Source organism: Eurytemora carolleeae, unplaced genomic scaffold, assembly GCF_000591075.1.
Source record: "Eurytemora carolleeae unplaced genomic scaffold, Eaff_2.0 scaffold777, whole genome shotgun sequence".
Taxonomy (NCBI): domain Eukaryota; kingdom Metazoa; phylum Arthropoda; class Copepoda; order Calanoida; family Temoridae; genus Eurytemora; species Eurytemora carolleeae.
This window is the reverse complement of record NW_019396828.1, coordinates 1-27,980: the sequence shown is the minus strand read 5'-3', so window position 1 is coordinate 27,980 and position 27,980 is coordinate 1. Positions and strand designations below refer to the sequence as shown.

At 36.0% G+C, this 27,980-nt stretch overlaps 3 protein-coding genes across 4 annotated transcripts in view; all 3 read right to left on the bottom strand.

Annotated features, from left to right (window-relative positions):
* Positions 1-4,890, bottom strand: part of LOC111709140 (oxysterol-binding protein 1) — a 6,697-nt gene extending 1,807 nt beyond the window's left edge. Inside the window, exons 1-6 of the mRNA XM_023482747.1 lie at positions 4,834-4,890; positions 3,646-3,755; positions 2,194-2,259; positions 1,594-1,669; positions 1,248-1,360; positions 349-759 (exon numbers count right to left, since the gene is read on the bottom strand). Of these exons, the coding sequence (XP_023338515.1) occupies positions 349-759; positions 1,248-1,360; positions 1,594-1,669; positions 2,194-2,259; positions 3,646-3,755; positions 4,834-4,858 (801 nt within the window). The 5' untranslated portion in view covers positions 4,859-4,890. The remainder of the gene's footprint in view (positions 1-348; positions 760-1,247; positions 1,361-1,593; positions 1,670-2,193; positions 2,260-3,645; positions 3,756-4,833) is intronic.
* A 326-nt stretch (positions 4,891-5,216) lies between these two features.
* Positions 5,217-9,593, bottom strand: LOC111709130 (mitochondrial fission regulator 1-like). Of its 2 annotated transcripts, none has more exons than XM_023482736.1 (5): positions 9,402-9,593; positions 7,527-7,566; positions 6,315-6,468; positions 5,434-5,519; positions 5,217-5,298 (listed from the first exon to the last, which is right to left on the bottom strand). In XM_023482736.1, the coding sequence occupies exons 1-5, from the start codon at positions 9,571-9,573 to the stop codon at positions 5,232-5,234; spliced, it is 519 nt and encodes a 172-aa protein (XP_023338504.1). In that variant the 5' UTR covers positions 9,574-9,593; the 3' UTR covers positions 5,217-5,231. The 2 variants fall into 2 exon arrangements, with proteins under 2 accessions (XP_023338504.1, XP_023338505.1); XM_023482737.1 differs by having other exon boundaries at positions 6,315-6,465.
* Positions 9,594-9,607: 14 nt separating this feature from the next.
* Positions 9,608-20,922, bottom strand: LOC111709129 (uncharacterized). Its single transcript, XM_023482735.1, has 7 exons — positions 20,650-20,922; positions 18,759-19,885; positions 17,598-18,368; positions 16,839-17,051; positions 16,121-16,204; positions 14,996-15,151; positions 9,608-13,141 (listed from the first exon to the last, which is right to left on the bottom strand). Exons 2-7 carry the CDS (start codon positions 19,857-19,859, stop codon positions 9,683-9,685), a joined length of 5,784 nt encoding a protein of 1,927 aa, XP_023338503.1. The 5' UTR covers positions 19,860-19,885; positions 20,650-20,922; the 3' UTR covers positions 9,608-9,682.
* Between the last annotated feature and the right edge of the window lie 7,058 nt (positions 20,923-27,980).

Below are 27,980 nucleotides of genomic sequence, written 5' to 3'. Positions count from 1 at the left end.
TTTGATTGTCAATTGAAACATTAATCAATCTAATATTATTTAGAATGCAGAAAATAAGTTAAACTAACTTCATTTTGACGAGAATTTTTTTTTAAATTTTCATGAAAAATTTGCTGAAAGAAGTGAAAATTAAAAAAAACGGTGTATTTTCCAGGATAAAAATCCGTACAATCCGTACAATTTGAAAACAAATCCGTACAATCCGTACAATTTTAGGGTTAAAAAAAAGCAATCCGTATAATCCGTACATTTTGGCCACCCTGATGTTACTCTATGAATGGGTCATTTGAAATTACGTTTACAGTTCATTTAACCACTAGTATCCGGATCCTAAGAAACCATCTCTACCTTACAACGATCCGCTTTCTTCCAGTCTCCGTTCTCATGAATCCTCTGATCAGGACGGTTCCTTGAATCCGTCGGAGCCACCCCGTCCTCCGATTCGTTCAGCTCTATGGTGAACTGAGTAAAGCAATATTGGATCTCCGTCCTGACATCCTCAGGTCTCCCGTCCCACACCTCCTTCCAGCGTGGAAGTTTAGCCACTACATTCTCGTTCGCAATCTCCTTTCCGAATATATCAACCGCCCCCTCTACTTTAATAGCTGTCAGCGGAGACACGGATTCCAGAAATGAATCCCAAGCTCCTCTTAAGATCCAAACAATCTCCTGTTTGGCGTTGTGTACGGCTCCGTAAACCTGTTTGGTTTCTCCACCAAACATACCCGAGGACTCGAATTTTACAAATGCTCGACCGCCCTGGGTACAGTGGTCCATTTAATTCCATCCAATGCGATACCAAATGTTCAATGATTGCTATGTAAGACAGAAATTCACCATGTTGTTGTTTACGAGATTGAGTTCTGGAAATATAGGAATTAGAAATTCAGATTTGTGGCAAAGACTCAAAGTATATTGATTACTGATATTTACACCTTTTAACACCCCAAAGAAAGTACACATTTTAGAAGTGTAGTAAAAGTACACAAAAAGAAACTTGCAAAAGTTCACGATGACTCAGAAGCTGTATTTTCCGCGCCAAAATGAACCTTCATGTCCGGAATCTCTGTAAGAAAGTCACAGGAAAAAAAGTTTCTGGAATAAAACCCGGAAATAAAAACTCTGTTAAAAAGTCTCAATTTCTGAAGTCCTAGGACAAAATGTCACAAGAAATAAAGTCCTGAATTTTAGATTCCTGTGACTTTTTTCCGATTGGGACCAGAGATTGAATTAAATGGAAACCCTGCCTGGGCATGATTAATAATATTCATTTCTCCGTGGTTCTCTATCCAAAGTTTGCCGAACAGAACGTTGTGGATCACCGTGTGGAGTCTCTCCCAGGTGTAGTGATGGTTCGATCCTTTAAAGGGACTGTAAACTTAATTTCAACTGAGCCTCCATTTGACGAGAGGCATGTCCGATTAGCAAAGATACCCTTTAACCCTAGCTTTCCTATGAAAAAAATGACATCCGGATTTATGCTGTAGCGACATTAAATCTCTATCTACTCATGTAGAGGTTTAAAGGGTATCGTTCTGAATCGGACATGCCAATCTATAAATGGAGGGTCGTCTAAAATAGTGTTGACAGTCCCTTTAAAGACGAGATGGATTGATCCTTTAGGTTCTACAGATATGGTTCTCCCGGTGAATTTAACATCAGAGGACACCTGTAACCAAAGAGAATAGAATATATATTAGAGCGGAATTTAGAGAATCTCTCGGTATGAATTTTTTCAGTCCCTTTCAGGCTGAAAGGGAGTTCAAAGTGTACAAATCATGTAAATGTTTCACAAATTATATGCAGTAGAGTACATTAATACAGTATGTTCCCTAGACTATCCATTTCAATTTCGAATTTTTTAAAGCTGTTAAATAAACTTTATAATGAATTAGGTGAATAAAAAACATCATTTGATTTATAGTTATAACGGAAAATCATCGTTTGTAAAGTGGAAGGCATAGAGTCTATGTGAAATGATCATTGGTCAATTATGAAACAAGCTTATTTCATAATTTGGTTTTCTTTTAATATTAATTTTAGATTTTCTATAAAATGAAATTCCAGGGCCCTAAAGGTTATATAGCATAAATATGTGAAGTACACCTGCAGTATGGAAACAGTACAACAAAATGGCCGTTTTACACTTTTTTCTAGTAAATTCCCCTCTAATATATATTTTATTCTTTTTGCCTGTAACCATACAGTCCAACCTCGGCCCTCACAGTGTACTGCAGCTATTGGAGGATGGTGGGAAACCTAAACAAACATCTAATTTGTCAACAGGGGTGTATATTTTCTTGAAAAATCATTTACCCCCCCCCTACTTCCCAAAATCATTTCACCAGAATTTAGGTATGTATTTTTAGGTTTTTTTGCCGATACATTTTCTCCCAGATCTTCAAAAATTCAAAAATACTTTAAAAAATACAGTAATACAGTACACCCCTGATAAATATTAGCAAGACAGAGCGTTAGTTGAACGATTATTTAGGATCTCTTTAATGACGACCTTAAACAGTTTAAATACTGAATACTGAATAGTCTTTAAATAATATACAGTGATAACCAGAAAACTCTGGAATAGGAAGTCGACTTTTAAACTCAAGTTAATACCTTGAATAGTCCAATGAGCGTGAGACACAGTCAATGTGCATTGTAAAAAGACCCATTTCACTTTATAATTGATTTAATAACTTACTATTAAAGCAGTTTTCTTTGGAACAACATCAAATGCATTTCAGTATTTTTTTCATGTCGTCTTCCTATTCTACAGTTTTCTAGTATATGCGTTTCTGAAGTCTCATCATTTGAGGGTAACCCTGTATGTAAAGGTATTTATACAACTTTCAGAAAATAATTATTATCTATAAAATAAAACAAGACATTAGTATATATATATATTGCCAATAGCCGGCCAATCGGCTGGACCGATTGGGCTGAAATTTTTTGTGGACACTCATGGGTGGCCGGGGGGTTTTATAGGCTATAAAAACCGAATTTTTTTCTCAAAATATTTTTTTAAAATTAATTTTTTTACGGCCAACGCCGGCCCTTTAGCTAGTTATTATTATTATTTTTATTTCATATTATTTTCTTAATGCACCTTAATATTACATTTGAATGAAAGCCCGTAAACCCCACGGCCCTCCCATCCATATATTCTACGTCTGTTATAATTATACAATATTACCCTAATTCAATATTCGTAAAATAGGGTTATCAAATAATTTGTATACCCTCATACGATTTTAAAAAGAAATGTCGAAGTAATTACCATGGTAAATTTAATATTTTCAGATATTTTTTATTTTTTCAAGGCGTAAATTCATTGACCAACCAATTATTGAGTGGCATGTCCGATTCACAACGATAGTCTTTAAACATTCATCTGAACAACATTGAGGAAGATTTCATCGTTTTTACATCTGGAAAATTGGTAAGTTCTGACAATTTTCTTCATTTTCTCTTGTGCATGAATTTGCAAGCCCATTTTATAAATAAAAATAACAGAAACTAGTCAGTTTTGAGCTAGAAAAATATGGATATCTCATTCATCTTTGAAATGCTGACAACGGTTTAAAGGGCCAGGTTTTGAATCAGAAATGGCGAGTCACTTGAAATTACGTGAACAGTCCCTTTAACCTGCTCCGATATGTATCTCCAGCCTAGATCACTGGTTCGGTCGAACTCGAATGTTTCTCCAAGAAGAGGATTGAAAGGTTTTAAAGTTCTCCCTGTTCTACCATATCCAGCTAAACAAGGAACAATCAACTAGCAGCTAGATGTATGCATGTATGTATATAATGAAGTTATTCGGTCATATATATATATATATATGTTAACTGTAGCTGTCAAAACGGCTGGACCAAATTGACTGACTTTTTCGAGGAAATCTATGAATAACCTGAGGTTAAAGTTAAAAAAATGTTCTATTAAGTTTTTTTTCTTAAATCCACGGGCAACGCTGGGCACTTCAGCTAGTGTATATTAATATATTATTGATAAACAGCGTTTTTTATATTTTTTCTATTGTTTATTGTTGTTTTGACATTTTTTTAAGGCAACTCAATATTATGTACGTACGTTTGATTGTTGTTTATAGCAATCAAAAGTACGTATGATATCCCTCCCCCGGTATCATTGGAACTTGGAAGGGTGTAGTTTATCCCTCAGATTAGATAGAGGTCGTTCTACACCGAGTGAAATAAAGAATTCAAACTGATCTATGGCAGGGAATTTTAACTGGTCTATGGCAGAGGATTTTAACTATAGTCCTTGGCACAGGATTTCAACTCATCTACGGCGGATGATTTCAAATGATTTATATGTCGGAAGATAAAAACTGATCCAAAGGCGGAAGATTTAAACTGATTTACGGCGGATGATTTTAAATGGCAGAGGATTTAACATGGTTTACGGCGGAGAATTGAAACAGTTCTACGGCGGATGATTTAACCTGGTCTATGGCGGATGATTTAAACTGGTCTGCGGTAGATGATTTTAAAAAGTTTTCGGCGGATGATTTAGACTGGTCTACAGCGGATGATTTTAAATGGTCTACGGCGAATGCTGTAAACTGGTCTACAGCGGAGGATTTAGCCTAGCCTTCGGCGGAGGATTCCAACTGATCTAAGGCGGAGGATTCCAACTGATCTAAGGCGGAGGATTAAAAAATGCACTAAGGCAGATGTTTTAAAATGATCTATGGCGGAGGATTTAAATTGATCTACTACGGAGGAGTTAAACTGATCTACTCTAAAATCTAACTGAAAAATAAACTGAACAACTGTAAGATATATAACTGACATAAAAGGGAGTATATTAACTGACCTACGGCAAATGCTGCAACATACATCAGCTGTTTATAAGGATCGGTTTGACCAGCCGTGGTATGGGAGAGATGGCTGAAGATCACATATTCACACTTAGCTTGTATACCTCATTGTCACATGGAGACGTAGTGTACGAGTATTAAAGGCACTGTAAGCGTAATTTCTAATGACCCTCAATGCAAAGAAGACAATGCCCGATTCACAACGGTACCCTTGAAAACTTCTGTAGAGAAACCCCAATTGAAAATGAACAGTTTTCAAAATAATGTTTATTTCTAATTCATACTTGATCAGACAAAACTTTTAAGGGTATCATTGTGAATCGGCCAATGCATAGAGGGTCACTTTAAATTACAGTACCGTCAAGTTCCATAGATAGTAGATACTCCTGTTTTATTAAATCTTATTAACCAACCTTTGCAGCATCGAGATGGGTTCATTGTATATAATCGGCATGGAAACCCTAGCACCAAATTTAGTAAAGATAGAGAAGTATTAGCCCAAGTTGAACCACTTCTAGCCGGTTCAAGTTCAGAAGAAGTGGTTCAACTCAGTTTAAGGAGTTTAACTTCACTTCTTAATTCATTAAATTTGGTTCCTGGTCAAGCTTTGTCCTCCAATAGCTGAGAGTAGCTCCAGCAGGTTCAGTTTCATCTCACTTTTCTTAGGTATCCGGTCCCGTCTCTAAACACAGAAGTATTCTCTTCTCCAGATATACTGCTGTATCAGAGTTGAATCAAGGGGTAATACCAGGGAGTAAGGAATAGTAAAGAGATATAACTGACGCGGTTCGCCCTACCATATGATTGTACATGCTTTGCAGACGGGTACTCTATTTTTATAAGAAATATTCGGAATAGGTTATTGTATACGCGGTAATTGTACATCAGACAAATATTTCTGATAAATAAAGTACCCGTCTGCAAAGCATGTATAATCATATGGTAGCGCGAACCGCGTCAGTTATATCTCCTTACTATTCCTTACTCCTTGGGTAATACACAAGAATATCCCTAGACGGAACTGGTGAATTTGGATGAACTGTCCCGTTCTGCCTACTTTAGTCTGTATTGTACTCTAACAGCTTGCTCGAGCTGTTTAAAAGTGTGCCCGGTACTTGAAATGGACCAGAATTTACAGTTAATAGGTTCATAAGAAAATATGTAGATCCGGGACCAGATTTACTTAATAGAAGTTATTAAAAAAGAAAAAACCTGGGAAAAACCGTCTGGGACCAAATTAGGAGTAAAAGTTGAACTACAAAGACTGATAAACCACTACACTTCGTACACAAGAAATGGTTGAACCGGCAGTGTGCGGTTCAACTATTTCTAACTATTTATTAAAGCAGGTCCCTGGAGAGTGGTGGGTTTCTTCGGGTTTGTTTTTTCCCTTTTATATCACCAACACCAAAAATTGAAATGTTTTCCAATACAACTTTTTTAAAATTCATTTTTTGTAGAGAAGAGAATTTCTTGCCTTCCGAGCTACGGGATGCCGATGAAGAGAAGCAGGGGGAGGAGGAAGAGGAGTTGAAGTAGGAGCAGGAGGAGGCGCAGGTTGAGGCAGGACAGGAGGTTTCTCTTCAACCTCAACCACGCAGGTCTCAGCAATCAACTCATTCTCAACCCTACTTAATTTAAGAGTTATATTTTAACCCAGCTAAAGTGAGATTCATTAAAACTGTAAGATGACGACTCTTCGTTGTCAGGTTATGATTATATCTAGTCCACAGAACATTAAACGAAGCAATTGTGCAGTGCACACGGACCCATCCACTTGATAATTTGTTATTCAAGCTGGTAACATTAATAACATCAAATATATATAATATTATTTAAAAATTAAATGTCGTCATCCTATTTCACAGTTTTAAGGGTCCTAGCAAAGAATTATAATGTAAAGATAGTTATTTCAGAGGTGTACGCATTTTTAGCACCGCAGTGTACTGTCTCTGGGCTTTAAAGTAAACACAAGACGGATGTCACAGCATGACATGGAATCCATCTTTCACATAAACAATCAATTAAATATTCTGGTCATAGGAAACTATTATGTGAAATATCAAAATTTTCTAAATTTAATGCTTTTATCCTCCTCGAAAACTAGAGGAACACTGATGCATCTATTCTTGTTTACAACCACCGCCCAGAAGGAACTGGTTTCAATATGTCCGCAAAGTATACGCAACTGCAATTAACTTTCCTTGCCTTATTACCTTGGGTCCTACTGTATTATATTGGCAGAAAAGTCTGACAAAAACTTTAAAGTTTATTTAAATAAAATATCTGAGCCATGAACTCAAGATATCATTCAACAGTTTCCTTTAAACTTTTGTAAAGAATAGAGTTTAAAAATAGAGATAAAAAATTCGTGGATTTTTAAAATATTATGTAAATCTAATTTAGTTGGAGGCAAATTTTTAAACTATGGGAATTCATAAACCTTCCCTGGGGTTCGACACATAATTTGGACCCGATCGGTTCGGCCGTTTTGACGTTTATTTGATACGATTACAAAGAGACATACAAGCAAAATATATATTTTTGAAAATAATTAGAAAAATTCAAAACGACAAGAACAAAATTATTAAGAAAATAATCAGATATTCCGGCCCCTTGAGAAGAGCAATAATTGTGATCCTTTTCCCGAAAAATCGTCTTCGTCTCTCTAATTCCTCTAATTAGATACCTGAGCTCTATAATCTCGTCTACCTTCAACTCATCTTTCTCTAAAAATAAACAATCACAAATTCCAGTATTTTCAGAAATAAAGGGATCCCCGTCAACTATTTGTTGATATATTGCGAGAGTAAAAAAAATTCACTTGTAATTTTAGTTTTTACCTTTGATCTAAGTTTTTGTAGAAAACTATTTTTACATAAACTTTTACTCTTTTTACGTTGTTTAAACAACAACTAAAACATAATTTAAAATTATATCAGTCAAACTTTTTATAGAACACGTTATCTACAAACCCACTTTCAAGGTTATAATGCAAGGAAAGTTGATTGCAGTTGCGTATACTCTGCGTACATATTGACACCAGTTCTCTCTGGGCGGAATTTGTAAACAAGAGTAGATGCATCAGTGTTTGTTTAGTATTCTAGGAGGATAAGAGCATTTAATTTTTATAATTTTGATAATTCACATAATAGTTTCCTTTGACCAGAATATTTCATTGATTTTTTATGTTAAAGATGGATCCCATGTCAGGCTGTGACATCCGTCTTGTGTTTACATTACCGCCCGGAGACAGTACACTGCAGTACAAAAGATGCGTACACCTCTGAGATAACTGTCCTTGCATTATAAGCTTGCCCACTTCTATTTAATCATTCAAATGCCAACACTAGAGTAGAGATTAAGAAAGACCACATATTTTAACATCCAATGGGACTCATTAGCTTTGGAATAGGAAGACGACAGTCAGGCTTAAGTTACTATTTTAACCAGACCGAGGAACATGAAACACAGAAATTGTGCGATGTAAACAGGCCCATAGTGAGGTCGCTTTCTTTTCAACGTACATGTGAATAAAGTCCGTCCTACCAGAAAGACCCGGAATTAACTATAAATAACAGATATTCCAAAATGTGTTCTGCCTTTAATGTGCGGTTAAAATTAGCAGATATATATGAAAAGTAGTCTATTTAACTGTCAATTAATTCCGGGTCTTTCTGGATAATGACTGTAGATAATTAGGACGCACACAGCCGGACTGGTGGTCGACAATCGTAGTGTTAATGTAGAACCTTTGGTAAACTTTTTGCTTTGTAACAATGCAAATATTACTTACATATCGTCTTCCTATTCCACAGTTTAAGGGGTCTCACTGTATGAAATAAATTCCTTCAGTAAATAGGATCCGGATCCGTCGGATCCGCTACATTTTGGCTTCCTGGGTCAAGATCCCGGGGGATCAAAATAAAACTAAAAACTATTTTGCTCTCAAACCCAAAATCTTAATTATTAAAAAAATTTTTACTCTCAAACCCAAAATCTTAATTATTAAAAAAATATCATTGAAAAAATTCCTTACATCTGAATGGTTATCAAGTTTCAGCATACAAATAGCGAAAAAATTCGAAAATTCTTCTCATGGATCCGGATTAAAAAAATCAGTAAATCTTGAACAAATAATTATGACTTGGACCCGGATCAAATTTTTATAGGACGGATCCAAATTCTGGATCCGCATCAAGATTAAATGGATCCTAAGCAATAGATCAACCTAAAACTTTTAAAAAACTTTTTTGCTCTCAAACCCAAAATCTAATTGAAAAATATATCATTGAAAAATTTCCTTATATCTGAATGGTTAATCAAGTTTCAGCATACAAACAGCGAAAAAAATTTGAAAATTCGAAAATTCTTCTTTTGTAAAAAAAAAGCAGTAACTCTTCAAGAAATCAGTATGACTTGGATCCGGATAAAAAAAAAATCAACAAATCTTTAACAAACAATTAAGACTTGGACCCGAATCAAATTTTTTATGACAGATCCAAGTTCGGGATCCGCATCAAGATGAAATGGATCCTAAGCAATGTTTCTTCTCATGTCTCACCTGTCCTTTGATCCGATCTAATCCAGAAATCCAACCAAATCGAAACCAAAACAATGAATACTGAAGCAAACCCAGCCACAGACAACCAGAAGTTTGCCAGAAAATTCACCGCAGTCCGGTCAACTCCTTCAGCTCGTCCCAGCAGCAGAAATAGTAAACATAATATCTTCATCTTCTTTCAAAATATAAACATTCATACAATAATATAGAATTTAGTAACACAGGTTAAATATTATTGTCACAAAAGAAGAATTAAGCATAGTTTACATGAATAAAATAATTTAATCCAATCCGTATCTTTTAGTGCACTCTGGACAGTACCACTTTCCCTCCGGTGGAACCATTATATTAACACATTCAAAATGGAACCATTCCAGCCGACAGTCCGGTGCATCACAGCCAATCATTTCCGATATATCGTCATGGGGACACTGACAGTAGCAGTAGAGCTTCTCATTCTCCTGGTTAACTCCGGTAGACTGAATTCCGTCATATTCAGCTTCAGAATAACTCTCCTCATAGTTCTCCTCCTCAGATGAAACCGCTCTCCGGTTCAACGCCAAGGATTCACGCATCTTCTTAGATAAGGGTTTGGCGTCTTTTTCATCCTGAGATGCGTCAAAACTTGGTCTTCGTCTCTTCTTAGATTTGGAGGGTTTAGGAATTTTAACAGGTTTTGGGTCTTTTTGTTGCGGCGGTAGTTTGATCTTAAGTTTGAGAGTAGGTTTTGTTACAGGTTTCGCGACAGGTTTAGGCGTCTTAATCTCAGGGGGAGGTTTAGAGCCTTCCTCAGCGGAGAAATCTGTATCAAGATCTGAACTACCAACCTCGTCCTCGGATATATTCTCCAGGTCTTCATTAACCTTGGAGAGATCAATATCGGACTCTCCGTGACTAGAACTGTCCGTGTCGAAAGAAGGACGAGCTGTGCCTGCAGTTACTCCAGCAGTTTTAGCAACATCCGGAGTATGATACTTGGGTTTAGGACCTCGCATTAACAGCGGGGTAATCGGGGCTTGCGGAGCTTTGATCTTCAGAGATTTACGTCCAACAACAGGTAAGGTTGGAGTATTTGGGAACTGCATCCCATGCCGGGCCTGAATACCGAACATGTCTACACGAGCCTCCTCCTCCACGTCTACATCACTGGAGTCAGAGCTCTCTCCTTCCACCTCGTCCTTTTTCTTCTTTCTTTTCCTCTTCTTGTCCTTCTTCTTCTTCTTCCTACGCTTCTTCTCTGGACTAGGAATTGGTAAATAGGTTTGTTCGTATCCGTCTCCGAATCCATCAAATGCAACGTTGCTCAAAATCTTATCCATCTCTGTAGTATCTGCAATAGGTTCCTGGCTCATCATATACGCCGCGTAGCAGTAATCATGATCTAACAGGGGCCGCGGAGCGTTCAGAATTCTTTTCCTGCGCGTCAAAGTTTTCTGTTGAGTTTGACCATCCTCGTTTTCGTCATCACTGGACTCAGATAGATTTAGATCCCATTGAGTTTTAGCATCAGGAGCATTAGAACCATCATTTGTTTTTAAACCTTCAACGTTGATATCAGGTCTATGCTTGCGTGGACCTATACCACGCATTCGTGGTCCGCCAGGTTGTGCGTTTCTATATGAAGGATGCACTCCGCGCACTTTGGCACCGCCACCACGCGCAGGATAGCCATGATGTCTGGGACGTGCTGGAGTTCCTGTTTTTCCTAAAAACATTAGATCCTGATTCCAGAGCCCGCCAAGAACCGGAGCTTTGTCTTCATCATCTGTTTCGGAGGAGTTTATGTCCTCCTGGTCCGCCGGTTCCTTGGTCTGGAGCAGTTCATCCGGAGGATGTTCGGAGGGAGAGGGAACGTTATTAACCTTGACACTAGCTCCCGCAAGCAGTGCATCTATCCCTGCCTGCCAATAGTTATCCTCGGAGTAAGACCGTCCTGCTATTGTGGCCTGGATTGCATCTCGGTCAGGGTTTGGAAGAGCGGTACTGTTACCAGGATCAACAGATTTAGACAATTCATCTTCTGACTCAGGCATTATAGATCTAATTGCGGCATCAAGGACGCTTTCTTTCTTCTCCTCCTTCTTCGGTTCATCCTCTACCACTGGCTCAACTACAGGTTGCCGTTTCTCAATCTCATCCCAAACTAAATCAAGCAGATTGTCGACTATCTTGAAACCTACGTCTACACTTTCAATGCTGTCAGCACCAAACCTTAGCGCCTCTTTCTTCAGCTTTCTCTCGTAGAGAAGTTTCCCAACAGATTCCTTGAGAGCCGGATGTCTGCGGACCTGATGTTTCCAGAGCAAGCTTTTACTGATGAAGGATTTAGAACATTTAGGCTGAAGGCAAGGATGCGGAGTGGATCCAATATGTTTCCTATTATGAACTCTGAAGGCTGCAGCTGTAGGTAGAACAAGATCACAGGTATGACATGTAACGGACATATTTGGTAAACAGAAATGATAAACATGCGGCCAGGTAGGTCCATGACAATTTTTACACTCGCTCTGCTCATTACTGTGCTTCCAGAACATGTGCTTTCGGAAAGAATCTACTTTTTCAAAGGTGACGAAACATTTCATGCACATCAGATCTTGATCATGAGAGGAGCAGTGAGCATGAAGCGAGGTTTGATCCTTCTCCGATTGAAAGCAGATCTCGCACATATTGTGCTCCTTCCTGATATGAGTTTGAAAATCTAGGAAACTGGAGAGATCAATCCTGTGACAGATCTTGCAAGCAAACCTTGCTCTGGCAGCTGATGAGGTCGGGGGTCCGTTACACACGTGACTAATCAGACTCCCGTAGTTTAGGAATATATTGTGACAGATATTACAGGTGAGAACCTTGGTGTTGTGGGCTGTGTCAGTGTGTAGGAACAGGTCGTTGTACTGTTTGCACTCGGTCGTTGGACAATATGAACAGCGGTAGAACTCAAGAACAAACAGTTCCTCCGGTGGGATATAATTAAAGAGAATCTCCTTCCGACGAATATCTCTGAGATACCGTTTAATCCTGGAGATACAATGCTGGGCATTTTCTCCTAGTTTATTGTTAACTCCATCCTCGCTGTGGATTATATGAAAATGAGAGAGCAGGAACTGAGCATCAACACTCACAGTCTTACACTGCTGGCAGAATAAACAGGACGAATAGAAATCAATGATTCGTCGCATCTTTTTACTGCTCTCCTTAATCTCAAACTCCAACCTTATAATTCTCTCCGACCTGGATTCAAACTTGGGTTTCTCCTTCCGGATAGGTTCGGATACATTCTCTGTGACTGTAGGTTTAGGTTTGGGTTTCTCCGGATCTTGAATTTTATCCACGGGTTGTCTTGCAATCCTTCTAGACAACCGTGCGGGAACTAAACTTTGATCCGTCACCTCCTCCTGGTTTACTTGAACCTTCCGCGGAATATCAATGATAAAATTCTTCCCAGCTTTTTGTATAACAAGTTCTCTGATATTATCGTCCAGCTTGACAGCCTGGTTTCCGCTACTGGAGACCTCCTCCGAGATATCAAACCTTCTCCCCTTATCCTTAAACTCCTTCTTGATATTGTTGGAGATCCCCTTGGACTTGGGTCCAGAGAATATGGTTCCAATAACAGGGATGTCTTCCAGGACAACCTTAGGTTTCTCTAATCCTTTGTTTTCCTTCCCTCCCTTGATGGTTGCGAGGATAAGTCGGTCAGAACAGGAGAATCCAGCTTTCTTCGCGGGAACTGGTTCTTTTGCCTAAAATAAAATACAAAATTTAAAAAGAACTTTTACTTTTATCACGGGTATTTACATTAAATAATTGTTTCCATAAATTCGATAAGTGGGAGGAGGGGAGGGGGGTACTTAAACTTTAAGAAGTACCTAACATCCTGCGCTTTATAGAGAATTGTTTTTTAGATTTCATGAAAAAAAGACTATCAACATCGCAAAAACATTTTTGGGTTATAGTTAAACCTACCGATTCTAATAAAGGGTTACCTACAAAGGATGAAACTTAAGAAGAAACGACTACAAGGAATTTATTCAGTCTGTATTCTTACATTCAAGGTTCCCTGATACTCTAAATTTGTTTCTTTCATTTCCAAATCATTTAGTTTAGATTTAAAGAATATAATATCGGAAAATATGCATTCTTTTAATAGTTTCATGTCGTCTTTGAAGTCTCATCCTTTGTGGTCAACCTTTTATATATTCATATTAGCTTGAGAACCCAGATTTCCTCGAGTTCTCTCTATAAAAGTCAATCGATAACACTAAAAATGTTTAAATCAAGCTAAAAATATTCCCGTGGTTCTACCGAGTTCATAAGTCAAAATTTGAGGCAAATCAATTAAGGGGTTCCTGAGCTATGATCGTACAGAAATCGGATAAACAAAAAATCACAGATTACTACTTTATAGAATATATATACAAGATATATTATGATTAAGAAATCTGTAATGTCAAGTTAGAATAAGAAGAAGTTAACAAGAGTTAATTAGAGTAATCTAAATCTAAAACTTGAGAATGCATCTTGCATTTATGTAAACCGCAATGCGGTGGGAGAATATTTTCAGGGGACAGTTAACGAATGAAGAAAGGAGTACACAGGAGCCACAATATTGTGGCTTCTTGGATTCTAGATCCGCCACGAAAAAACCACAGCAAAAAAAATATCAGGTGTTGACTGTCGACTGAAAAGAGTCCCTTTATTATGAAAAAAATAAGAAAAAAATTCTTAAAAATAACTTGTAATTTCAGGATGCATGCAATAATATTTTCGTTGATATTTCATGTTTTTTCTTCAATTATCCAAATTATGAATTCAGTTAGACCAATTAATCTAAGTTTGAAATACCAGGCTGCAAAGATGTGAGGATATTAAAAAAAAATGAGTTTGTAGCAGACTCAATTCCTTAGATAAATTTTGAAATGAGGTCATGTGAGGTCCCAACAAATTTTTGCCACATCCGTTTGACCGTTTTAACGTTTATTGGATACAAACGAACAAGCACAGGTAAGGGGGAGGGGGGGAAGGAGAATTCACTGAAGAATTTAACCATATTTGAACGGTTTCCATTAACAGATATTGTACAAATTGAATTGAACAACATTGATATATTTATTTAATATTTAAGTTTAGAGAAGTTAGAAGAGTTAGGAATAGGATCAACAAATGAAAGTCTAGATATCACAAAATCTAGAAACTTGACAAATCCAAGAGACAGGGTTAGATATTTCTATATTTTGAAAGGGGAGGGAAAGAGGGGGAAGGGTGATTTTTGAAGATTTGATGGTAACAAATTAAAAAATTGGATTTCAACTTTAAAATTTTGCAATTCCTTTCCTAAGGGGAGGGGGGGGGGACAATTTTTGAAAGAGGGGGTATTTATTTACTGAGAAAATATTAATCCGTGGAAAGGAATGTTTTACATACTTTGGGATTAGTAAATTCATTCCTTTTGATAATTTTCATCAAATGAGTCTTTTATTTTACCCGCAACACTCAACAGCACAAATTCAGCTGTTAAATTTAAAAAAACAACACTAAACAGTGAAGGAAGGGGGGGGGTTTGATTTTAGAGAAAAAACGTAAGAATATTTGGTTACCTTGATTACTGGTTGGTTTCCTCCTATATCCACCTCGAGGAGGGAGTTTATCTCGGTATCCATCATCTGGTGGTAGGAGGAGAGGGAGGAGGAGGAGGGGAGAACCTCGTCATCAGGGATTTCCAGAACCTTACCCGTCAAAACCTTGTACACAGCCTAAACAAACAATATTAATTATCAAAAATACTTCTTGGGTCATTCCAAAACAATTTTTTTACTTCTCCGATTTGGCTGAACTTTATTCACAGCTTAATGATTGAAAAAAAAACATATTTTATTTTCTATAAAATATGTTTTTTCGAAATAGATGTCTAGCTCACAAGTAACTTAGGGATTTTTGCAGCAAACCATGAAAGAAATTGTTGCCCAAGGAAGTTACGTGCACTTGCCGCGTTGAATTACAAGATGAGAGATTAGTTTATATTATATTATATTATTATATTATATTAGTTTAGGCCGAGACTCTTTCTTGGTCGAGCACTGCGGCTAGGACAGGATAGGGGGCCGAGCGCCCCGGTTAGGACAGGATAGGGGGCCGAGCTCCGCGGTTAGAACAGGATAGGGGGCCGAGCACCGCGTCTGCCCCTTTTAAGATTGAAAAATGACGATATCTTCCATTTACGGGTAAAATACAACGCTGATATCTAAATTTGTAAATCTTTTCTAGAACCTGATGTTTTTTTTGACTTATGAATAATTCAAAAACTCGTGAAATATACGCATAAAAATTCTCAATTATTAAGGCCTTATTAATTATAAATAAAAATATTAGCTTGAACTAGCGCAGAAATGAAGTGGTTCAACCATGTCTCCGCGGTTTAACCACTATTCATTAAACCTGGTCCCTGGAGAGATAGGATAAGTGTCAATACAATACAATAAGACGTACTAGATACTATAATTAAAGGGCCATCAATTAAAAAAAAAACATTTTTGTATTGATACATGATGGATAAGAAAAAGAATGAGTCAGATATTTATTTTTAAAACAACGAAATCTTAGTAGCGAGTTAATTAGAAATCAAAGAACCAAAAAATTATATTTTAATCTGGGTTAATTCTTAAGCTTACATTTTATCTTTCAATTCAAAATATGCAAAGTTAATTTGATTCGAAGATATATACCTGAATATCTCTCACATCTGGCAGCGCGTCGAATATCTTGAAGTTAGTGCACCAGCCATTGATTAAATGATTCTCTAATTGCTCCTAAACAAGTTTTTAATTTAAAGACATTTTCAGAATATCAGAGGAATATGTTTTATGTACAGAAAAACATTAATTTCACGGATTGATAAAATTTAATATTTACAACCTTTTTTGAGAAACTCATTCTTTGATATACTACTTTGTTATAATCAACGAATTCTGACTCGTTTTAAATTAATATTGAAAAAATTGTGTATTTTTTTTTTTTCGTGGATTTTCCCACTTTTTCCCGTCGATTTCGTGGATTTAATTAAGATGGTTTAGAATCAGAACAAGGCTGATTAAAAGATGTTTCAAAATACAGTTTAAAAACTGAATTATTGCCTCTAAATCGTAATAAAAACGTACGCAAATCGTATCAGACTTTTAGAGAGACGTTCAAATAGTTCAAAATCACATTCTTCAAGCTTTTAAATAATCATAATCTTCATTCTTGAAATCAGTTTAGCTTTAAAATATAAATTAAACCTCTACCATTTTTCCTTCGTAAATTATACTTGCTAAAAATAGTATTTGTAGACCAAAAACTTCCCTATGGTGTTACTTAAAATTTGGGCCCGCTTTGTTCAGCCGTTTTTACGTTTATTGGAAACAAACAAGGAGACAGACAAGCCTAATACATTATGTAGATTACCTGTGTCTCCATATGCTGTTTGCACCAGGGACAATCGAACTGTAACCTGGAGCAAACATGAACCTCCGCCTCTGTTACAGACAGGACGGAGCTGCACTCTCCACACGCCAGGGAGTAGTTGGACCCAGAGAACTCCTTAAACTTCTCCATACTGTGGTAGTAGCGGGGGACACGACGGTGCGCAACTTCAATGTGGCGAGACAAGTCACGGACCTAAACATTTTATTAGATTTAAGCCTGACAGGACTGTGAGCGTAATTTCAAGTTATCCTCCATTTAACAACACTAGAAATGCCCAAGTAGCTTTTGTAGAGAAGTCACGATTGAAACTATTAGTTTTTCACAATTTAAACAATAATATTTAAGTCATGCTTGAAACTACGCATCCAATCCCTTTAAGAATCGAGTTTTTAAGAATTCCAGCAAGATTTGATTTTAAAACAGAGTGGGGGGGGCGGTTACGTGGTTACAAGATGGAAAAACAGAGAAAGGGGAAAGAAAATAAATAAAATTAACAAATACAGTAAATGAAAACGGAAAAATAATAAGAAAATTAGGAAAACCCTAAAACAAAAAGCAAGAAAATAGCAAAATTAAAACTTAAGACTGGGAAATTTCCTCACATAATTTACAGGCGCTCCGAATTAATGGGCAAATTTGTTATTAAAATCAGCGGATTCTTTTAAATTTGAAATCGACAGATACGAGTAGCCTGACCCAAATTATTTCTTTACATTTTTTATCAAAAATTATTTTCACCTTTTTAAATAACTTGAGACAAAACTGACAGAGAAGTCCATGGTGAACCTCCTTCATATGGTTAAATAGTCCTGCCAGATCACAGACGGATTTACACACAGCACAGACATACTTCTTTCTAGGATCCAAAGCTGGGAGCCGGGACAGTGGATAAAGTCGGGATAAAATCCTTCTCCGTTCTCCGGGAGATACATTGAACACCTTCTTCTCAACCCTCCTCACCGGAGCAACATGAACCGTCCGTACATGTTGAAACAATGCTTTGGTGTAGGAGAACTGTTGTGAGCAGAACCTACAAGATAGTCGACTAAAACCTTTATATAACCTTGGTTTTGACTTATGTTTCTGAATTCCTCCAGGTCGTTTTTTCATCAAGGAAATTGTGGAAGACAAACGTTTTCTTTTCAATCTGCTTCTTGTCAACTTCTTCTTCGACAGGGGTGTGAATTTAAAGAATCTAATCCCTTTCAGGGCTGATAACTCTTTCTTTCTTTTCTCTTCTTTTTCTTTAATTCTTACTTGTTCTTCTAGTTTTCTCTGTTCTGAAGTTTCAATATGTTTGTTCACTCGTCGCATTATATTATTATCTATCAAGGACTGGCAGAAGAGAAGGTTTAGCTCAGACACTGAGAGTTCAGGAGGGTTCGACTCCGGGATTTTACCCCTGAAAACCCGACGTTCTTTGGACTCCGTGAGTAGCTCTGTAGGATACGGGTTCTCCGGAGTGGGAAAACCATCTCGGAAATGTAGAGAACAAACAACAACCTTCGCCTACAAATATAAATGATTAAAGAGACCTATTAAGGATCAGTGATTAGAGTCCGGTTCCGGGTTCTTAGAAATAAATTGCTTTTACTTGGGGTTACAAGGGGTTTCTTGCAAGATCTTAGCCTGTAGCATATTTATTCATTAATTAACCCGTTTAATAAGATTAAGCCAGTTAATATGCAATTCTATAACAATTATAAAACAAGACATTCATATATATGTTGCGTAAAGCCGGCCAAACGGCTGGACCGAATGGTCAATCTTGGCATGGGGGGTCACTTAAAAACACGTGTAGAGTCCCTTGAAGGTGGACCCGAGTAACCTAGTTCGTCAACAATTCTCCTATTCTTGTTTTTTAATATTTAGTTTTCAAAAACGTAAAAAAAAGTTTACCCTGTATTCTGGATTAAGATCTATTTCTGCAATCCACTGATCCCTGTCTTCGTCCGGACAGATATGAAGAGAGAGGGGGAGCTGGGATGGAAACTCAAACTCCTCAATAGCAGCAAGCCTCCACTTACTTAAGGTATTCCTGGTTACAGCACAGAAGGGTACACAGCACAGATTGTTGTCGATCTCTTCCGTCTCGAACTTACGCACATTGTGCGTCTTGAGCATGCTCTGCGCGTTGAGTCCGGTTGTGAAGAACTGAGAAACTAGAAAATCGGACCCGGAGTAGAAGGCACAATCTCGCTCAAGGTTCACAACTAGTACAAAGGTTGAACATCCGCAGATACTATCAATTTCTTTCACTTTAGAGAAAATGCCATCTTTGAAGGATTTAAACTTTTTCATCCGTTCAATCGGGTTCTTGATAAACTCCAGGTCACCAACCTTCTTGATCGGTTCGGCTTTAGTTGCTTCCTTCTCCTTCCTGGATTTTACTGAGTCAAAGAACTCTTCATCCTCATCGTCTGAACCTGGAGCAGGATTATAATCATGTTCCCAGTTCTGTGCTCCGCGGGGCCGAGCCTGATATTTTCCAGCCACGAGCACATTGTTCACGTCGGATATCTTCAACCCGACAGGACTCAAGAAACATTTTAACAGCTCCTGGTTCCCGCAGTACACTACCTCTTCTAGATCGTTGTTAACCTGGAGAATAAAGGATTTTGAACCGCATTGAATATCAATCTCATGAATCCGTTTCAATGGTATTGGTCTGCGACGAACGTAGGAACGCGTACGTAGCGACTTCTCCGCAATGTAGGTTGGAATCTTCTTTTTCTTGTGACTTTCTTTAGGCTGTTTTGCCGATTCGTCGATTTTTAGCTCCGTATCACTGTCAGGTCCGGGTTCCTGGCCGGTGTTCTGGTTTTCTTTATCGTGTTCCGATTCAAGAACCTTGATTTCATCAACATGTTCATCCTCCGTTTCTAGTTTGTCGGATTTTTCGGCCATTACGTCGGATTTGTCGGCCATGGCGTCTGTTGGCTCCGGTGGCTTACTCTCACTGTTTGTATCTTTCATTTTCAAAGCTGAGATAGAAACCATATTCTGGATTTCCGGAGAATAATCATCTAAAAAGAGGACTGATTATTTTTACAGATATTTAACATGATTTACGAGTTCCGTAAAAAAAAATTAGGAAAAAGCACAATAATCAAGTGGTTACCGAGTGAACAGGATTATATGGGTCTTGCCGCAGCGCTCGGCCCAGAAAGTGTCTTAACCTAACCTAACCCTAAATAATGCTAAATAAATACTAATTTGATCATGTACAAAATTGATAGGAGGGGGGGAGAGGGGGGCTGGGTCCAAAAATCGTTCACTAGGACAGACCCGAGATATACATTATTGTTTTTATTTCAAAAGTTCTTTTAAATAAGAATTAATCATACAATTGTTATTATCAACTATGTGTATCTATTTTTCAATTTTAATCTACGTAATGATTTCATGGATTAATATGATAAATAATTGCTAAATAGATTAGATTAGATTCGTTTGAAATATTATAAAAGTTATTAAGGAATAAATTTTTCGTATGTTATCAGAAACGTCAGTTAAATTAATAAATTATTGTATTTCATTTAATATTTTACTTCAAGATTCATTCAAACCCCTAATATTTTAAAGATTATTATTCTTAAAAAATTGCAATATTTCATGGAACTGTTTGTTATTATTACGCAATTTAAACTATATTCCAAGGCATTAAATAAAAAGTAAATCTTAAAATAATCTGCTTGGCAATCTTAAAAACCAAAATATCGGCTCACTACAGTTCACTTTCTTAAACAAATCACGTAAAAAGCTTGCAAAGAATTCAAGGATTGGATACCTGTATCGATGGTTAGCTAAACATGGCGACTAGTGCTCGTGTGTGTGTACTGCTAGCTCCTCCTAGCGGACTCAAATATCATTACCCAACACACCAGCCCTCCCGAATTTAAGCAGTTTCAAACTCAGCAAATAAATCCGTTTTCTAAAAAGTTTAAAGTCCCTGGGTTTTGACACATGGTTTCTCACACTGTCCGACATTATAATGTCGAAATTTACTTTGAATTCTTTCGAAAATGTAAAATAATTGTTTTGAAATATTTTTGTGTCGGCCATGTTGGATAAACTGCCGGGGTAGAGAAGGTTTGGTTTGGTTACAATATACATTTAATCAAATAAGGAAACAAAGAGAAGGGTTAAAAATAAATTCTATCTTATTTAACAGACTTTAAAAAACAAAAACGGGCGCGCACAAAGGCGAAAAAAGGGGGGATACGGGGGCTGATTCCCCCCTAGTAAAAATAAAACCTATGGTTCCCAGGATGGGTATTTAGTCCAAAGGACTCGTTGACTGTCAAGAATGGAGCAACTCACCCCCCCCCCCCATCTATTCTGGAGAACCTTGGAGGATCCCCCCGTCCTAAGAAAACTCCTTTATACGCCCCTATTAGGTCCGTAGCTAGGGGTGCACAAGGGCACATGCTCCCCTCCCCCTTTCATCCCCGAAGGGGGAGCATAGGGGGAGCAAACTATCAGAGAAAAAAAAGAAGAAAATGAAGAAGAAAAAAAGAAGGAAACGAAAAATGAAAGAAATTGCAGGAAAATATAGGGAGACATTTGGCAAATAATCTTAGTTTTTTACCAGTATTGTTAAAGATTACATTTTCTTCAAATTAAAGAAAAATTTAGTGCAATTTCTGCAATAAATTATCTGTGAAATTTTATTTTTATCCTGTCTTGTGGAACAATAGGGTTTTAATTGTTTTATTTTTATTTTGAGAAGCTTATCAATCCCTGCTTTTATTGATTAATGATTATAATGAACCATCGTACAGCAAAAACTAACATGAAGACCAATTTAATTTATATAAATTATAAAATATGGCCAGGTTTATGAGAAGCTGTTTGTACCTATCCTCAAACTCGCAGGGGAGTTGTTCGTATTTCAGTCTTGGGAGAACTAAACATTTTCATGCTCGAGCTTTTCTTGGTCTTTACAGGCATATTTACATCATTTACTTTCCCTGTATTAAACATAACTATTGGCTATTCGTGATTCAAAAATTTTCAGTAAAATATTTATTTGTAGTTTAATTCAAATCGCTACATCTTATACCTTGCAGTTTTTTGTTGTTGTTTAAGTTTTAATGCAAGTATAAGCTTCTCAATATCACTTAAGGGAAAAAATAACATAAATTAAGCAAAACAAGCAAAATTTCTATCTTATAAAACTAAATGTGCGAAAAGTTAAAAATCTAGTTTTTTAAGTTTTTCAGGTCAAACCATTTTCCTCTACGGCGCGCCCCTTATAATTGCATGTATCTGGAATTTCTAACATTTGTGCGTCGACCTGCCTTTACAAATTCCTAGCTACGGGTCTGGCCCCTGGGTGCGTGCATAGAAATTTAGCTTAAAATATCCCCCACCCCCCTTTGGCTGATCTTGTTCCCTATCTTCCTCTTTAGTTGCACTGGTTGCAGTCCTCTGTGTAGCCCACTGTGGCTCCAATTTGTACAACATTGTACAAAGCCCTCTGTATAGTCCTGAATTACTTTTTAAAGTCCTGAGTAGTGAGTAGTCCCATCTCATTATAGACTGTTTAGTCCTATTCCAGATGTCCATTCACATAGACTCCTGCTCAGTGCTCAGTGAAGGGCTTTGTTATAAAGATTGAAGGTGCAAACTTGAGAACTTTTAGAAATAATTACTAAATCCCTCAGGACCCTGGCAACTTCACCACTATAGCATTTTTATATACAGGGAGTCCCAATACACATGGGAATTCACTGACGAATTCAAAAACGTATTTTTAGAAAATTATTTGACATAGTAAAGTGTAATACCTACTGAGAAAGCTCTAATCCGTCAGATTTTAGTAAACTTGTCCGTCAATTCACTGTTCATCTTGCGGAGACATTAGATCCATTAGACACATCTTTACAGCCATTTAACGTTTTCATTAAATAAACTCAAGCAGACATAATAATATTAGGGTTTTAGAACGTAGACTACCAAATTACACTCTAAAATCCACTTTCTCTCTTAACAATTGTAATTCGATTACGAAAAATTACATGAAATAAAATGTTAAATCCCAAAATTATTCTTGCATAAAGAAGAAAAGTGTCTAAATACATAAATTGGAAGCGCTTTTTTTATTTGCTCATCTTTTTTAACCCCAAACTGTTCTTATATATACCGATCTTTAGGATTTTAAAGTACGGGGTGTCCCAATAAACATGAGACTTCAGCGGCAAATTCTAAAACCCTAATATTATTATGTTTGCTAGAGTTTATTTAACTAGAAATTCAAGGCGCTTCGCACCCTTCTTTCTAGGCTTTTAGGGCGCTTCGCCCCCATCTTCTATTTAAATTGTGAACATGTTCTTTTTGTTTACATTTCAAAACAAAGATGAGAAAGGTTTTGCGGATTTTTAAAAAAAAAATTGCGGATTTTCAAAAATTTAAATTTTTTTTACAAAATCAAAAACCTCTAAAACACAAATTTTTTAAATTTCAATCATTCATAAACCTTTCCTGGGGTCCCTAGATGTCCCAAAAAAAATTTGGGCCCGATCGGTTCAGCCGTTTTGACGTTTATTGGATACAAACAGACAGACAAACAAACAGACAAACAGACAAGCCAAATTTATATATAGATGAAAACGTTAAATGGCTGTAAAGATGTGTCGATGGGGAAAAAATTAAATCAATTCCTAAAATTACTGTTTTGATATTAAGTTTATCTCTAAAAATATTATCAAATAAAAAATTTCATTTAATATAACCATAAGATGTATACATGTAGTTTAAGCTAAACTGACCAGTTTCAAAAACAAATTATCAATTATGAAAAAGCTTTGAATTAAAACTAGCTGCAGTTTAGCTCCGCACGCAAGTTTAAACTTTCGTAAATATGTACAGTGAATCCCATGGATATATGAATACATAGAACGTCATAAGTTTTTGATAATTCTAAAGAAACTTGTTTTTATTTTTAGTTCAAGGTAAATCAATAGCCCTGAAATATGAATGCAATTAATATATTAATATTAAACTTATTTTTCCGCGGCATTTGATCTTAAATATGTAATACGACATTATAAAAACTCTTGCTATGATTCATATATCTGGGATTCACTGTATTAACCACAGAACAGTTTTTGTTCAAAATCAGCAAGATCAACCTGAAATGGCTAGTTTTCATGATAAAAATAGGAACATTTTAGATTTATAAGAGAAATAGTGAGGTAAATTATTTAAAGGCCAGGTGTTACGACACTTTAAAGTCTATCCAGTCTTAGAAATTTTATGGATTGTTTTAGGGATCCTCGCAATTAAACAACATCTGCTTGGTAACGGTCTGTTATAGGTTCTGGTCCTGTTTAATATTTACAAATACGTGCTTTAGGGACTCTAGCAGATCACTGTTATTTAAAGGTTGCAAGCTTTTCAGGAAAAATTGATGCCAATTACTTATTGTAAACCAAATTCTTTAAATTCGGCCTCTGATCCCGTTAAATAATTACAAAAACGTGCTTTTAGGAACTGTAACTAGCAGATACATATATTTAGGGCTGGGTACGTTCGGACTTTTTTAAACTCGTTTCTCAACGGTTTGTTAAATTATATTTATACAAATTGAAGGGCCCGGCGTTGCCCGTGGAAAAAAGTTTTGAAAAAATATATTTTGAAAAAAATCTAATTTTTTAGTTTATAAGACCCCCGGCCACCCATGAGTGTCCACAAAAAATTTCAGCCCAATCGGTTCAGCCGTTTGGCCTGCTATACGCGACATATGTATATACTAATGTCTCCATTTATTATAGAGATGTTTTGTCGGAATGGTGTTGTTTTTTCGGAAACAATGTATAAGGAAAACACCTCGAAAAATGCTTTGATTCATAATTTCTTCCGCAAATTTTGACAACTTAAGGCTTCCTCTTCTCGTTTAACATTGTTGAAATCATCTCTGGATTGTTCACCAGATTGTCCCATCCGACAACTCAGAACAAAACCCTTCAGCTTCTAATCTAAAATTCACTGTCTTATTTGACATTTAAATTCGACTTTCAAGGATCTTATATTTTAATTTTGATTTCAACTGCAACTCCGATATTAACACCTAGAATTGTCATTCTTTAGATTTCTCGAGAGAATATTAAACGACAAAACAATTCACAATTTAAATTTTAAACCTGTTTAACATTATTATCCTTGAGTATGTTGTTTATTTCCAAAAAATAATGAAACAGAACTGCAGCCTCATAAAATAGCCGTTCGTTTGGAACTAATAACGAATTTTTCTCATCGTTAACAATTTCGATTTTTAACAGCATTAACGGTAAATATTTCTAAAGTGTATTGTTTATTTCCAATCCTTTGAAAGGTTTAAATACCCCTTCTTAGACAAGCCGGCCCCCTGATTTTACGTAAAAGTTCGTTTATTAGATCGGTCCCCAACACCACTTTATACACTTATACATATAAACTAAACAGTTTGTTTTTAATCTTCATGACAGAAACAATCTCAAGGAATAATAATTTTCTTAAAACATTCTTTAAAAAGTGAATATTTGCATAATAAAATGTGGAGCTAACATCTACTTTTTTATCTACAGAGGTTTGGTCCAATGTACCATCACCGAATTTTAAATATTTCTAAAATTAGGTTGTTTCTGCCTTCTCCATTAACGATTGTCTTCGTTCGTTAACGAACTATAAATTAACGATTTTTTCCCGTTCGTTTGAAAAGCTTCCGTTCGTTGACGGAACGATGCCTAGCCCGTGCATGGTATAGGCCGGAACTAGCGGAAGCGTAATTATTATTTATCCAGTAGTAGGAGCAGTAGCAGTAGTAAACTAGGATACACAGGTAGAGAAAGGATTCATCCTCCATTCCATTCTCCTATTCTCTAGTATACGCTTATACCAGAACAGGTGTGCTTTACACTAGTTACGTTCAATATTCTACATAAAATGCTTGGATGATCAGTGCTTTATAGTGTTCCGGGTGGAATACAGTCATATCAGAATCATTAAGTTTTGTTAAAAGGAGAAGTAGTTTTTTATCTTATGTCAGATTTGCGAGCACAATTGTAATGTCTTTGATCGAAATGGTTTTAAAGTTCTAACAATGCTTCCGGTGATAAGATTTTAAAAACTCTTAACATCAACAAACTTATCTTTAATTGCTGTATTTGTCAAACAAAAGTAATTTGAAATCTTATCAACCATAACTCCTCTTTTTGAAGAGAATTGAGATTATCAAAAATGTTTTGAATTTCTGATACAGGGTGTCCCACGAAACATGACACTGGGTGAATAATATAAAATTTCTTCTTCCATATATTGTTAAGTTATTTGATATCAAAGATAATAATAAAAAATATCACATGGTAGTCATATTATAGAAAAATTTATTTCAAAGTAAAATATATTTGAGTAAAAGATTTTTTTAACGAATTAAACTGCGAAAAGTCTTTAATATCTAAAACAGTATATGGAAGAAGAAATTTAAAACTGTTTACAAACTGTCATGTTTTGTTGGACAAATTTGTTTTTCTCATACTTGGGTGCAAATCAAAAGAGGAGGAGCTACGAGGGCGCAGAGTCCTACCAGTAACCTAACCTACCAGTAATGTCGTTTTGACATTCTCCTTCTTTCTAATTCACAGTGAGTTTTATTTTATCACAAATAAAGAGTTTATTAATAAATTTTTTAGTCAGAAACTCCCAGTTTTGTTTTCTCCTGTTTTGATATTATAAAGTTGATATTTGATCCAAGGTTGCGCATTCCGATAAATCAGGCTCCGAGAGCTTCGAGCTAGTGCTCCGGGTGCTCAGCTGCAGGTTCGGAGAAATTTCAATCCAATCCAGTGCACTGTAAGGTTATTAAACCTAGTCATTATTAAAAACTGCAGTTTCAGCTTACAACATTTTATGATATGCAATTGATTTTAATGATCGCTACCGGAACGCGATCAATTCATGGTCTGCGATCCTTTTTTTACTTTTTAATCCTTTAAATTGTTCAATACTCTTTGTTTTTACAATTGTTGAATTTCCCCTACAACTGCTCATGATTCCAAGATCCTCCCTCCGATCCCTTTAAATGCAGAAAGAAAGTTTATAATCTCAATACATTTGCAACCTGATTGTGTAAACCTTTGAAATTTAATTCTAAGATTATTTGATTTTATTATTTGAAATATTTAAGGTCTACAACATTGGTTTCTAGAGATATGGGATTAGAAAATGGTGGCAAAGACTCAATTTCTTTGAATAAGAATAAGAAGGACTTATGATTACAAATATGTAAGATTTCAATCTAACCTAAAATTTACTTTTACTTGACGTGATCAAGAATCCAAAACACATCTTCAAAATAATCTTTATTAAAAAATATTATAAACATTTAGCTTGCAATTTTTTACTAAATTAAATCAAATAATGTTTAATACTAGACTACTGATTATATAATAATTATAATACTAACATAGAATTTCAAATGACCCTCCGTGCAAAGATGCAAATTGTCATGTTTCCATGGGTTCCGTAAAATTACGCTCACACTTTAAAAAATAAATCAAAATGAACTTAAATAAAAAAATGGAAACCAATTTTTTTGGACATAACATAAGGAACTTTCTCGAATTTAAGCAGAATTACTGCTACGACTTTGCCAACTTGTAACACCCCTAGTTTTTATTTTACACCCAAACAAGAGAAACCAGAGGTATTAAAAACTTTATTTTAGCTTTTTAGATAATGAAGATATGTTTGAAACATGCTTTCGTTCCCCTTAACTGAAATGAAGGAGTAAAAAGGGATTACCAGAAAAATAGGAATTCCAGAATTTAAAAAAGGGATTCCAAAAATTTAAAAATAGGATTTCTTGAAATTTTAAAGAGATTCTTGGAATTTAAAAAGGGGTTTTGGAATTATAAGAAGAATTCCTAGAATTATAAAAGGGATTTATAGAATTATAAAAGGGATTCCTAGAATTAAAAAAGGGATTTATAGAATTATAAAAGAGATTTATAGAATTAAAAAAGGGATTTATAGAATTATAAAAGAGATTTATAGAATTATAAAAGGGATTTATAAAATTATAAAAGGGATTTATAGAATGAATTTTCAAAATGGAACTTACAGTTTTATAGACAGCGT

Coding starts and splice junctions, on each gene's coding strand:
- LOC111709130 (XM_023482736.1), bottom strand. CDS start 9,573: ATGAAGATATTATGTTTACTATTTCTGCTGCTGGGACGAGCTGAAGGA. Junction 7,567..9,401: donor TAGATCGGATCAAAGGACAG/GTGAGACATGAG, acceptor GTTTATTTTTAG/AGAAAGATGAGTTGAAGGTA. Junction 5,299..5,433: donor GGAGGACAAAGCTTGACCAG/GAACCAAATTTA, acceptor ATTTGGTGCTAG/GGTTTCCATGCCGATTATAT.
- LOC111709129 (XM_023482735.1), bottom strand. CDS start 19,859: ATGGTTTCTATCTCAGCTTTGAAAATGAAAGATACAAACAGTGAGAGT. Junction 16,205..16,838: donor AACAGCATATGGAGACACAG/GTAATCTACATA, acceptor AAACTTGTTTAG/GAGCAATTAGAGAATCATTT. Junction 15,152..16,120: donor CAGATGTGAGAGATATTCAG/GTATATATCTTC, acceptor TTGTTTGTTTAG/GCTGTGTACAAGGTTTTGAC.